The sequence below is a fragment of the Myxine glutinosa genome, chromosome 9 (genome assembly GCF_964187855.1).
Source record: "Myxine glutinosa chromosome 9, kmMyxGlut1.1, whole genome shotgun sequence".
NCBI lineage: Eukaryota > Metazoa > Chordata > Myxini > Myxiniformes > Myxinidae > Myxine > Myxine glutinosa.
Window position 1 is genome coordinate 84814855 of NC_136269.1, and position 14095 is coordinate 84828949.

Here is a 14095-nt window from a genome sequence, read left to right on the forward strand (position 1 = left end):
CCAACACCCAAGCTGACTGAATCTCCCCTCACACCATATACATTTCCAAGTATATCGCCACTCACCTCGGCACCTCGTCTTCGCTCCTCCTCCGCCACCTGCAAACTCTTTATTTGGTTAGTAAGCACATCATCACGATTTGAGCACAGACCTTGCACATATTCCATCACTTCCTCCTTTGTCTCTCTCTTAGTTTCCCTCCGTCTCTTCTCAATTTCACTCACCCCCTCTTCCACATCCTCTAATTTTTGCTTCACCTCTTTCATTTCCCGGTGCGCCCCCTCAATTTCTTCCTCTAAGGCCACCTTGATCGTTTCTTTGTGCGTCCTCACCTCCCGTTCTTTCGTCTCCATTGCCTCTGTCACCTCGTCCAACCTCTTTGTCAACCCCTCATGTACCATCTGACATTCCCTCTTCGTCGCTACGAGTTCCTTTTTTATCTCTTTCTGTGTCGCCTTCAACCCCACGATTACCGCATGTGTTCTTCTCCACTTGCTCCCCTAACTCCTTTTGTCCCACCGTCAGCTGCTCTACTCCCCTCGTCAGATCCTCGATTCCCCCCTGTAACCTAGCCGTACTATTTCTCACCTCTTTCTCCATACTCACCTCGCTTTACCTCCTCGCGTACCCCCGCGACCTCCTCGCCCACACCTCGTCTGATCTCCTCCCCCATTTCTCCCATCTCTTTGGTAGATGCTGCCCTCATCTGTTCCAAATCATTCCTCTGGGCATCCAATTTGGTTTCTAACCCGATTTTCACCTCCTCTATCTGATCTCCCATCTGTTTAATTTCCCGGGCGGATTGCTCCCCTATTTCCCTCAATTTTCCTTCCATGGTGTTTTCTAACCCCGTTAACCCATTCTTCACCTCTTTCATCCCGTAGTCTAACCCCTCAAATTTGTTGTCTAAACCCTCAAATTTATTGTCTAAAGTCTAAACCCTCAAATTTAGCTTCTAGCCCCCCGATTTGATTTCCCATATTACTTAACCCGTCTCTCAATTGCTCACTGGTACCCCTCGCTTCGTCCCTCATTGCTCCCATTTGGCCTCCCAATTGCTCACTATCAGCCCTCAATCCCACAAGTTGGTTTCCCAATTGCTCACTATCAGCCCTCGATCCCACAAGTTGGTTTCCCAATTGCTCACTATTCCTTTCCATCATTTGTGCCATTTCTCTGCTGGACTTTTCAGCCATTTTTGCCATATACCATCATCTGCGCCATGAAGAGGTCCAATTTCACCAGTGCCGTGGGCTCGGCTGCCGCAGCGCCGCCATTTTGTGCCTCGGCAACCACGTGTGCGAGGGCGCCATCTTGTGCACCTGATACCCCCACAACCACATCCTCATTGCTCTCCTCTTCCACTATTCCCACTTCTTCCCTGGGGTCCTGGGTCGATTCTACCCTCCCTTCTAACACACCCACCGGCATCCGATCGCCTTGACTATCCATGGCACGATTTTTAATTTGGAATATAAAATAAAATTTTGGGCCACTCATAATTTGAGTGCGCTAAGCGCACTTCAGGTCCAAATCTCGCTCCCGACACCAATTGTTGCGGATCTCAACGTCGGCCCTTTTTCCCTTACCAAGGGGGGATTAATCCCCTTGTCTATGACTGACCGACGTGAGTCCTGAAGCTGCCCAGCTCCCTCCGGAGAGGCAAGTGAGCAACCTCGTTCGAGACCGTGGACAAGATGTTATTTGCCGAGCGGATGGCAGCCCGCGGCTCGAACCGTTAACAGAACTAGACCCGATTCTTAGTCGTTGGCCAAATCGTGCCACAGATATTCAATGAGGGAAAAGACAAGGACGAACGGATGTGAAGGAAAGAAGGCAAGGTAGGAAGAACAAATATAATTTATTACTAATATTTACAGGACCAAAGAAACCAAGGAAGAGGGAAAAATACGAAAAGAATTTACAGAAGAAGAAGACACAGTGCAATACTAGCTTACCTACACAAGCTTACTTATACCCCAGGACAAGACACACAAAACAGACGACAATCAGACTTACACGAATGGGGAATGAAGGCAGGAACGAATGGCTGGAAGGGGAGGAAGGTTTAGCTGGAGCTTGCTCCCGCACGGGACGTTGGGCTCGACCTCGACGGCCACCGATGCCACAGCAATCTGGTTTCCGCGTAGCAGCGGGTCGAAGCTGCGTGTCACAGGGGGGCCAGACTACGGTGGTCTCAAAGCTGCGGTTGGTTCAGCTGTGGTGGACTCAAAGCTGCGGTTGGTTCAGCTGCGGTGGACGGCTCACTCATCTCTTCCTCTCCTGGGTGGGAGCGTCGCGTGACGGGTTATGTAGCGCCACACCCTGGAACGCTCGCGAAACTGCCCGATCGTTCTCTCTCCGCCCTCTCAAGCCAAACCCCTCATCCTTGGTTGGTTGATCGGGGCTGGTTCACTCCTCCCTCTGATGACGAGGTGGAGACACGCCTTTCTTCCCCGAGTTGACCGCGTGTTCAATGGAGGGCGAATGCAGTTGGCAATGCGAATCGCGATGGTGATGCCAATAACCCCATCCAAAGTTACTGGCATTTTGAAGATGCCATGGGGGCGTCGGTGGGATCCTATATTATTTGATTCGGTGCAATGCAGGGTCAACTAGTGGGAAACACAGCCTTAAACTAATACACATAATAAGGAAATAACTATTTAGAAGGGTATATGATTTTCTACGTGCTTGTACATCGACTAGCTATGGTGCACTCATTTCAAAAAGGGGAAATGTACATAGGAAATTTTAATACTAAATTTACAAAGTGAAGGTTCTAAGAACCGTAACAATATATATATATAATTATATATATATACAGACTTGGCATTTAATATGGAATTTTTTTTTCTTCTTGACTTGGGTTTACTTTCTTAACTCAGTATAACAATCTGGTGTGTTTCTTTTACACTTTGGTGATTTATTTGTTAAAAGAACCATGTCGCTGATTGTCTGTCGCAGCAAGAAGTCAACAACAGGATTATATCACAGATGGCGTGGCAAAATGTACAGGCAGGTGCATTTGATGATTGGCTTCACAGTTGGGTATACAAGGGTTGTTGCGTTCTCTATTAGTGGAAAACAACTGCTGCACATCTACAAAAGTTATTGCCGCTTCCTCTGGAGATGGTCCGTCAACTCGACAATGCTGTTTGTCATGGAGTGGTGGCTTTACGAAATTACGGCATGAAACAGTGTGCTGTTGCTCGGCAGTATGGCATCACTCAAGGTCAGGTGTCAAAGATCCTGAAACAAAATGCTCAGAGGGGTGTCCCTACTCCAATACCGAGGCCAGGACGTCCCCGCAGAACTACAAGGAGGGATGATCGCCAGCTGCACCGGTTAGTCTGCAATGGCCGTACCAAGTCAGCTAATCGGCTTAGGGCTGAGTGGCAGCAACTGACAAATGTGCCTGTATCCAGAAGGCTAGTCAACCAACGACTGGTTCAAGCAGGCTATCGTGCCAGGCATTCCCCGAGAAAGCCACGCCTGACCAGACAACACCGCCAGCGCCGATTGCAGTGGGCCAGAGAGCACCGTCAATGGCAGCCAGGACACTGGAATCACGTGATCTTCAGTGACGAGTCTAGATTTCTGGTCTATCGTCAAGATGGCCGCGTCCAAGTGCGCAGACAAGTGCATGAAGCCTCCAACAAAGATTGTATAGTGCCAAGAGTCCAAGCTGGAGGTGGTGGGGTGACCGTTTGGGCTGCTTTTCATGCAGGGGGCAAAACTGACCTGGTTGTTCTCAATGGAAACCTGAACCAGTTCAAGTACAGGGCCATTCTGGAAGAAACATTGCTTCCATTTGCTTGTGCAGCCTTTCGAGGAAGCTTTGTCTTCCAAGATGACAATGCACGGCCTCATCGTGCTCGCATGATCCAACACTTTCTTGCTGACCGTGGTGTAGAGCATATGGAGTGGCCTGCCATGTCCCCGGATATGAATCCGATAGAGAACTTGTGGGCAGAATTAACGCGTCAAATCGACCACTTGGACCAGCAGCCGACCTCTGTGCGTGAATTGCAACAGGCTATTGTCACTGCATGGCAAGCGATTCCTGTCCAAACCTTGGCAAATCTCGTGAACAGCATGCCTCAACGTGTACGTGCTCTCCTGAATGCTCGTGGGGGTTACACGAAGTACTGAACTGTAATTTTACTGTCCGTAATCCCAGTCGTAATTTAACTTTTGTTTTTGTTAAAAAAAAATTTGGCTGATGTGCAAAATAAAGAGATACTTCTGGAAAACGTACAGAAGTTTAACACAGTACTGTCTATGAATTGAGTTCGATATCAGTTTACATCACTTTCAAGGATCAATTTATTTGCTTCGAAATGTCAAATGTGGTTTTTGTTTCTTTTGAAGGTCACATAAACAAAATCAAGAATAATTTCAACATAATTCCAATGAACTTTTGGTTCGAAGTCATCTTGAAAAGTAAGTTCACCCCCACAAAAAAAATATTCCATATTAAATGCCAAGTCTGTATATATATATCAGGAGCGTGAGTGGCTGAGCCGGCAGCAGAAGGAGCTCGAGCGTGAGCAGCACACACAGCACGTATCACACCATGTCACCATCACCCCATTGTATCTCAGTGATACATCATGTGTCACCATCACACACATCACACATCAAACACATCTCACCATCATAAACTTGTCTCATCAAACACATCTGACATCACAAACATATCCCATCACACACATCTTACTTGTCTCATCAAACACATCTCACATTACACACATCACAAACACATCTCACATCACACACGTGTCACATCACACACGTGTCACATCACACACCACACACATGTCTCATCAAACATGTCACACCACACACATGTCAGATCACACATTACACACATGACACATCTCACATCACATACATCTCACCATCACTGTGTTTCACCCAAGTTATCCTGAACCGAAATCATCTCATCAGCTCACACTTACCCATCTAAACGCACCTCAACACACCGCATTTCATCGTCACCCTCGCGGAACATGTCAGGATCACGTCAAGCTCAACGGCCGTTGCGTTGTGTTTACAACATCCCATCCGTGCAATGCGATCTTACCATGGCATTCCCAGCCCGATGCAGGTCTCACGAGTATCACGACATTCCCAAGTGGGAGCATCTGGGTGCTCATGGTCATGGGTATGACCGATGGACCCACGTTATATCATTCCAGCAACTCACGATAATCAAAGTGTGTGAATGAAAAAGAAAAGGATCCGAATGTCCCAAACAAGTGATCTCGTCTTCCATACATGACTCGACCATCGCCAAGAAAACAAGTTATCATTAGGCTACCAGGAGTGTGTTCACTTACCAAGTGGCGCATAATTCCCCGAATCTTACTCTCGCTGCATTCAGCACATCATACACTCTTCCTCTTCACTCTTCCGCTGATAAATGTCACCCGTTCCACATGACCAAACAGAGTACACCGTGATCGGCACATCGTACCACGTGACCATCGCGCGCTACCTCGCCAAGGACACAAACCGTCCCACTTTGATCCAGTGATATCGCAAGTGTTAATAAAGTAATTGTTTTCAAAAGAGCGGCGCTCTAGTTCCTGTATAGTTATTCGCAATGTCAATCAATATATCGCGTTTTACATATCGACTTTTAATTAAACTTTAATGTTCAATATAAACATGGACAATTAATGTACTAATACCGTACCGTACATTTTTTTCGGCTTAATCAGTCGGCAGCCAGTGCTTGATACGGTTCACTTTGATTACTTTAATAAACATTCTTCAACGTTTGTCTTTACTTTGGTTTTTTTCATTAATTTGGTACGTTGGGTTAAAGATAACAAAAGGTTCTGAATCTAATAAAAAGGACGTCTTTGGGAGCGGTGTATAAGGAAATTGCACTGTTTAGTCTTGCATGTTTATTATAACCAAATTTCGAAAATATAATATTCTGCATCATTAACATAGAAGGTAAATGCAGTACTATATATTTACTGATCATTGTCATCATGTTCAGACACATTATAAGGTGTGATATAGATAATCGACGAGGCGTGCACAGGACAAAAATATTAAACATCCTTTGGCCTAGTTGCTTCAGCCCTCGAAGGTCTTTATGATTTTTATTATATTTATCATTCATTCTGTTTTTTAATTTTACTTTTACGTAGAACAATAATTGCGTATTTTTGACGAATTCCTTTGAGGTGTTCTCTGCTACACAGTATTTAGCGATACTATAGTTTTTCGCTTCATACAAAAAATTTTGTTTACAAATCTAAACCAATAACCTCATTAATACCTGGTGTTAGAAATCGATACTCGACTTAAAACGATAGATACATAGATGTGAAATATGATTGTTGTTAATAAATCCAGGTGTGTGTTCACTGTTTGGTTACCAATTTCTTGGAGAGCGCTAAAGCACTCCATTGTAAATCGTTAATACGGAACGGCTTGCTTGGCAAGCGCTAGGTAGCTGCTTGGTAACTGTGCAGATCCCTGGCTAGAGCGATTAACTTGCGTCCGTGTCGCTCATAATCATAATATGCTGTAAAGTAACCATTGTTTGGATATATTTAACGTAGACCTCAAATTGTTCAATAAACGTATTAAAGACTTCCAAAGGTTTAAATTCTCACAATAATAATCTCAATCTGTCAACATCACTGATCACAGGACATCAGAAATGGCGGCGCGCTGGAGCAGTGAGAATGTCGTGGCGGAATATCGTGACGCAAAGGTAATATGCCACAAGTTTCCTGTTTGGGGTTATTTGTGTTAAAATGAAGAACCATCATGGGGGTATGCAGACCTTAAAATGCGAGTACATAATGTAATGACGTAACGTCAATGTTAATGTATGGGGAATGCCAATGCAGTTTGTCCACCACAGGCTCTCGCCCAGTGTAGTACTAGTAGTAGCGCTCGGGGCTCTCGCCCGGTAGAGCTTAAGGGGCTCCATTCCAGTGGCGGTCGGGGGCTCCAGTCCGGTGGCGGTCAGGGGGGCTCCTGTCCGGTGGAGGTCAGGGGGGCTCCTGTCCGGTAGAGGTCAGGGGGGCTCCTGTCCGGTAGAGGTCAGGGGGGCTCCTGTCCGGTAGAGGTCAGGGGGGCTCCTGTCCGGTGGCGGTCAGGGAGGTTCCTGTCCGGTGGCGGTCAGGGAGGTTCCTGTCCGGTAGAGGTCAGGGGGGCTCCTGTCCGGTAGAGGTCAGGGGGGTTCCTGTCCGGTAGCGGTCAGGGGGGCTCCTGTCCGGTAGAGGTCAGGGGGGCTCCTGTCCGGTAGAGGTCAGGGGGGCTCCTGTCCGGCAGAGGTCAAGGCGGCTCCTGTCCGGCGGAGGTCAGGGGGGCTCCTGTCCGGCGGAGGTCAGGGGGGCTCCTGTCCGGTAGAGGTCAGGGGGGCTCCTGTCCGGTAGAGGTCAGGGGGGCTCCTGTCCGGTAGAGGTCAGGGGGTCTCCTGTCCGGTAGAGGTCAGGGGGGCTCCTGTCCGGTAGAGGTCAGGGGGGCTCCTGTCCGGTAGAGGTCAGGGGGGCTCCTGTCCGGTAGAGGTCAGGGGGGCTCCTGTCCCGTAGAGGTCAGGGGGGCTCCTGTCCGGTAGAGGTCAGGGGGGCTCCTGTCCCGTAGAGGTCAGGGGGGCTCCTGTCCGGTAGAGGTCAGGGGGGCTCCTGTCCGGTAGAGGTCAGGGGGGCTCCTGTCTGGTGGCGGTCAGGGAGGTTCCTGTCCGGTAGAGGTCAGGGGGGCTCCTGTCCGGTGGCGGTCAGGGAGGTTCCTGTCCGGTAGAGGTCAGGGGGGCTCCTGTCCAGTGGCGGTCAGGGAGGTTCCTGTCCGGTAGAGGTCAGGGGGGCTCCTGTCCGGTAGAGGTCAGGGGGGCTCCTGTCCGGTAGAGGTCAGGGGGGCTCCTGTCCGGTGGAGGTCAGGGGGGCTCCTGTCCGGTGGAGGTCAGGGGGGCTCCTGTCCGGCGGAGGTCAGGGGGGCTCCTGTCCGGCGGAGGTCAGGGGGGCTCCTGTCCGGCGGAGGTCAAGGCGGCTCCTGTCCGGCGGAGGTCAGGGGGGCTCCTGTCCGGCAGACGTCAGGGGGCTCCTGTCCGGCAGAGGTCAGGGGGGCTCCTGTCCGGTAGAGGTCAGGGGGGCTCCTGTCCGGTGGAGGTCAGGGGGGCTCCTGTCCGGTGGAGTTCAGGGGGGCTCCTGTCCGGTGGAGGTCAGGGGGGCTCCTGTCCGGTGGAGGTCAGGGGGGCTCCTGTCCGGTGGCGGTCAGGGAGGTTCCTGTCCGGTAGAGGTCAGGGGGGCTCCTGTCCGGTAGAGGTCAGGGGGGCTCCTGTCCGGTAGAGGTCAGGGGGGCTCCTGTCCGGTAGAGGTCAGGGGGGCTCCTGTCCGGTGGCGGTCAGGGGGGCTCCTGTCCGGTGGCGGTCAGGGGGGCTCCTGTCCGGTGGCGGTCAGGGAGGTTCCTGTCCGGTAGAGGTCAGGGGGGCTCCTGTCCGGTGGCGGTCAGGGAGGTTCCTGTCCGGTAGAGGTCAGGGGGGCTCCTGTCCGGTGGCGGTCAGGGAGGTTCCTGTCCGGTAGAGGTCAGGGGGGCTCCTGTCCGGTGGCGGTCAGGGAGGTTCCTGTCCGGTAGAGGTCAGGGAGGTTCCTGTCCGGTGGCGGTCAGGGAGGTTCCTGTCCGGTAGAGGTCAGGGGGGCTCCTGTCCGGTAGAGGTCAGGGGGGCTCCTGTCCGGTAGAGGTCAGGGGGGCTCCTGTCCGGTAGAGGTCAGGGGGGCTCCTGTCCGGTAGAGGTCAGGGGGGCTCCTGTCCGGTAGAGGTCAGGGGGGCTCCTGTCCGGTAGAGGTCAGGGGGGCTCCTGTCCGGTAGAGGTCAGGGGGGCTCCTGTCCGGCAGAGGTCAGGGGGCTCCTGTCCGGTAGAGGTCAGGGGGGCTCCTGTCCGGTAGAGGTCAGGGGGGCTCCTGTCCCATAGAGGTCAGGGGGGCTCCTGTCCCATAGAGGTCAGGGGGGCTCCTGTCCCGTAGAGGTCAGGGGGGCTCCTGTCCCGTAGAGGTCAGGGGGGCTCCTGTCCCGTAGAGGTCAGGGGGGCTCCTGTCCCGTAGAGGTCAGGGGGGCTCCTGTCCCGTAGAGGTCAGGGGGGCTCCTGTCCCGTAGAGGTCAGGGGGGCTCCTGTCCGGTAGAGGTCAGGGGGGCTCCTGTCCGGTAGAGGTCAGGGGGGCTCCTGTCCGGCAGAGGTCAAGGCGGCTCCTGTCCGGCAGAGGTCAGGGGGCTCCTGTCCGGTAGAGGTCAGGGGGGCTCCTGTCCGGTAGAGGTCAGGGGGGCTCCTGTCCCATAGAGGTCAGGGGGGCTCCTGTCCCATAGAGGTCAGGGGGGCTCCTGTCCCGTAGAGGTCAGGGGGGCTCCTGTCCCGTAGAGGTCAGGGGGGCTCCTGTCCCGTAGAGGTCAGGGGGGCTCCTGTCCCGTAGAGGTCAGGGGGGCTCCTGTCCCGTAGAGGTCAGGGGGGCTCCTGTCCCGTAGAGGTCAGGGGGGCTCCTGTCCCGTAGAGGTCAGGGGAGCTCCTGTCCGGTAGAGATCAGGGGGGTGCTACTGGTAGTGGTCGGGGGCTCTAGTGCGGTAGAGGTCGGGGGCTCTTGTCCGTCGGCGGTCTGGGGCTGTGATCTGTTGGAGGTTAGGGGCTCTCACCTGGTGTAACTGCAGGTATAACTTGTGCCCTTGTAAGTTAGTTGCAGGTTTTATTTTCTATTTACTGAGACCAAAGAGGTCTTCATTTCGTGGATCGATTACCAGGTCCTTCCAACACAAACTCTATACAGGTTCTGTTCATGATACATGTTAAATCCCAGTGGGTATGAATGGGTTTCAGTTTTTGTATGACATTTTAAAATTAGGTGTGTGCTTCTGTAACAACAGCAATTTTTAATTCGATGATATTTCTTCATTGTGATGTAAAACTTGTATGTTTCTGTCCCTGTAATGTCGTAAGTTGTAAGTGCAGTATTCAATGTGATGTTTCTATTCTTAGGCAACTGCGATGTCCATTGACTTTGCAGGCCAGACTGCAGTTTTGTCTGGGTAAGTCGAGGAAACCAGTTTGTTGCATTGGAAACAAAATACATTGGTACATTGTCAGTGGAGGACTTTTTAATCACAAGGGTGAAAAATAATGCTTCATAGTTTGTATCCAAATCCAACCTCTGCGGCCTGTTTTTTGTCATTGCCACAAGGGTATAATGGGTATTTTTTTTTTTCTTCGGCTGACGAAGTCGCTGGCGGCATTATGTTTTCAGGTTGTCCGTTGTCCGTCGTCCGTCGATTCCCACTATAACTTAAGAACAGCTGAAGGGATCTAAGTCAAACTTGGTACAAGTGGTATAATGATGCAAAGATGAACTGATTAGATTATGGGGTCAAGAGGTCAAAGGTCAGAGGTCCCATATGGTAAAAATTATGTTGCTGCACCAACTTCATAACCAGTAATGGGATTTTGACCAAACTTGGTATAAGTATATATTATGATGAAAAGATTAACTGATTAGATTTCAGCAACAAAGGTCAGAGGTCATGTCAAGTAAAAATGTGATAATTAAGAACAGCTCAAGGGATTTAAGTCAACATAATAAACTTGGTACAAGTACAGTGCCTTCAGAAAGTATTCACACTCCTTGACTTTTTTCACATTTTGTTGTTGCAGCCTGGATTTAAAATGGAATACATTAAAATTTCTCACTGGTCTACAAAAAGTACCCCATAATGTCAGTGAAATTAAAAAAAAATTACATGGAAGCCACTCCTGAGAAAAAGGCACATGACAGCATGCCTGGAGTTTGCAAAAATGCATGTGAAAGACTGAGAGCACGACACAAAATATTATGTGGTTTGATGAGATGGAAATTGAACTCTTCGGCCTGAATGCAAGGTGCTAAGTCTGGTGGAAACCGAGCACATCTGATCACCCATCTAACGCCATCCCTACCGTGAAGCATGGTGATGGCAGCATCATTCTTTGGGGATGCTTTTTAGTGGCAGGGACTGGGAGACTTTAAAGGATTGAGACAAAAATGAATGGAACCAAATACAGGCAAATCCTTGAGGAGAACCTGCTTCAGAGTGCAAAAGACCTTAAACTGTGGTGAAAATTTACATTCCAACAGGACAACAACCCCAAGCATACAGCCACAGCAACACTGGAATGGCTTCAGAACAAGAACATGAAAATTCTTGGGTGGCCTAGCTAAAGGCCAGACTTGAATCCGATTGATAATCCATGGAAAGACCTGATGATTGCTGTTCACTGACGCTCCCCATCCAACATGACAGAGCTTGAGCAAATCTGCAAGGAAGAATGGGAGAAACTCTCCAAATTGAGACGTGCAAAGCTTATACAGACATACGCAAGAAGTCTCGAAGCTGTAGTCACTGCCAAAGGCGCTTCTACGAAGTATTGACGCACGGGGTTGAATTATTATGTAAATTAGATATTTATGTATTTCATTTTTAATTGTTTTGTAAAAATTTCGAAAAAGTAAAAGAATCTACTTTGACATTACTTTGACATTATGTGTAGATCAGAGAAAAAAACAAATCTCAATTTATTCCATTTTAAATTCAGGCTGCAACACAACAAAATGTGAAAACAGTCAAGGGGTGTGAATACTTTCTGAAGGCATTGTATGTATATTGATATAATAACGTGGGCGAAGGTATATCGTTTGACATTGAAGAGTTCCCTGCTTGTTCCCTGCTTATTCCCTGCTTGTCGTTAAAGGCGGCAAAAAGGGTTGGCGTCAGGAAGGGCATCCGGCCGTAAAACATTGCTTCAAAAAGGGGACCGAAAAACAACAACAACCATGGTTCCCGAAAAAGGCCAACCCCCGCTTTGCGGGGAAAAATGGCCTCTAAAGGTGGTTATTGAAGAGTGACGTTCTAGTTTTTTAGCTCACCTGGAACGAAGTTCGGGGGAGCTTATGCGATGGCGCGTCGTCCGTCTGTCCATCCGTAAACACTTGAAACTTCTTCTCCGAAACCGCTGATGGGATTGCGACCAAATTTTGTACAAATTATATTTGTTGTGTTGTGACTAAAGTTTGTTCATGGCATTAAAAGAGTCAGGGTCTAAGGGGGTCTCCTGGGGGTCAAAGTGGATCCAGGTTTGACCCCCCCCTAACCCCCCCCCCCCAAAAATAGGAATTTGCTTTTTCATCTGGAACTACACACACGATCTTGATGAAATTTCACCACAGCCTTCATCACCCGTGATGTACCAAAGTTTGTTCACGGCATTAATTATATCTGCCCCTTTGGGGGGGGGGGGTCTAAGGTGGGTCAAAGTGGGTCCAGGTTTGACCCCCCCCCCCCCCCCAACCCCAAAAAATAGATATTTGCTTTCTTCGCTGAAACTACACACATGATTTTGATGAAATTTCACCACAACCTTCATCACCCGTGATGTACCAAAGTTTTTTCACGGCATTAAATTTTTTTAGGGGTCTAAGGTGGGCCAAAGTGGGTCCAGGTTTAACCCCTCGCCCCCCCCCCACCCCCCCCCCCACCCCCAAAATAGATATTTGCTTTCTTCTCTGAGTGTTGGCCTAGCGGTTAGGGTGCCGGCTTGGGATCCTGGGATCCTGGGTTCGAATCCGGGTTGATCGCTGAATTAACGCCAGGTGGGTTGACTCAGCCTGTCATCCTTCTGAGGTCGGCAAAGTGAGTACCAGTTCACTGGTAATTCCCTGTGTGTAGCAAAAGGTGACTAACATGGTTGGTGGCAGGAAGGGCATCCGGCCATAAAACATTGCTTCAAAAAGGGGACCACAGTGCCCAAAAAAGGCCAACCCCTGCTCTGCGGGGAAAAATGGCCTCTAAAGGTTGTCTCTCTCTCTCTCTCTCTCTCTCTCTCTGAAACTACTCACAAAATTTCGATGAAAGTTCACCACAACCTTCACCACCCGTGATGTACCAAAGTTTTTTCATGGCATTAAAAAAAAGTCTGGCCCTTTGGGGTCTATGGTGGGGTTGCCCCCCAAAATCATTGTTTGCTTTCTTCTCAGAAACTATACATGCAATTCTGATTAAACTTGACCACAACCTTAATCACCCGTGTTGTACCGAAGTTTGTTCCTGGCATTAAAAAAATTGGGGTCTAAGGTGGTCTATTTGGGGGCTTGCCCCCCAAAATAGGTATTTGCTTTTTTCTCAGAACTGACACACACGTTTGATGAAACTTCACCACAACCTTCATCTTCCGTGATGTACCAAAGTTTCTTCACGGCATTAACAAAATCTGCCCCTTTAGGGGTCTAAGGTCTTTGTCTTTCCGGTCGCTGTCTTTCCCTCGCGGTCCCCCTGTACTGTCTTTCCCTCGCGGTCCCCCTGTACTGTCTTTCCCTCACGGTCCCCCTGTACTGTCTTTCCCTCGCGGTCCCCCTGTACTGTCTTTCCCTCGCGGTCCCCCTGTACTGTCTTTCCCTCGCGGTCCCCCTGTGCTGTCTTTCCCTCGCGGTCCCCCTGTGCTGTCCTTCCCTCGCGGTCCCCCTGTGCTGTCATTCCCTCGCGGTCCCCCTGTACTGTCTTTCCCTCGCGGTCCCCCTGTGCTGTCTTTCCCTCGTGGTCCCCCTGTACTGTCCTTCCCTCGTGGTCCCCCTGTGCTGTCTTTCCCTCGGGGTCCCCCTGTACTGTCTTTCCCTCGGGGTCCCCCTGTACTGTCTTTCCCTCGGGGTCCCCCTGTACTGTCTTTCCCTCGCGTCCCCCTGTACTGTGTTTCCCTCGGGGTCCCCCTGTACTGTCTTTCCCTCGGGGTCCCCCTGTACTGTCTTTCCCTCACGGTCCCCCTGTACTGTCTTTCCCTCGCGGTCCCCCTGTACTGTCTTTCCCTCGCGGTCCCCCTGTACTGTCTTTCCCTTGCGGTACCCCTGTGCTGTCTTTCCCTCGCGGTACCCCTGTGCTGTCTTTCCCTCGTGGTCCCCCTGTGCTGTCTTTCCCTCGTGGTCCCCCTGTGCTGTCTTTCCCTCGTGGTCCCCCTGTGCTGTCCTTCCCTCGCGGTCCCCCTGTGCTGTCTTTCCCTCGCGGTCCCCCTGTGCTGTCTTTCCCTCGCGGTCCCCCTGTGCTGTCTTTCCCTCGCGGTCCC

General features: G+C 50.4%; 2 protein-coding genes across 4 annotated transcripts in view; one reads left to right on the plus strand and one right to left on the minus strand.

The window, feature by feature from the left end:
• The window catches only part of ADCK5 (aarF domain containing kinase 5), an 80124-nt gene extending 74551 nt beyond the window's left edge, over nucleotides 1-5573 (minus strand). The window contains exon 1 of one of the 3 annotated variants that reach the window (XM_068128909.2): nucleotides 5346-5573. In XM_068128909.2, coding sequence (XP_067985010.2) covers nucleotides 5346-5357 — 12 coding nt within the window. In that variant the 5' untranslated portion in view covers nucleotides 5358-5573. Of the gene's footprint in view, nucleotides 1-5089; nucleotides 5204-5345 lie in introns of those variants that run through there. The other 2 variants (XM_068128911.2, XM_068128910.2) reach the window with 2 other exon arrangements.
• Nucleotides 5574-6040: 467 nt separating this feature from the next.
• Nucleotides 6041-14095, plus strand: part of WDR59 (WD repeat domain 59) — a 74758-nt gene continuing 66703 nt past the window's right edge. The window contains 3 exon segments of the mRNA XM_068128906.2: nucleotides 6041-6109; nucleotides 6679-6742; nucleotides 9995-10044. Of these exon segments, the coding sequence (XP_067985007.1) occupies nucleotides 6689-6742; nucleotides 9995-10044 (104 nt within the window). The 5' untranslated portion in view covers nucleotides 6041-6109; nucleotides 6679-6688.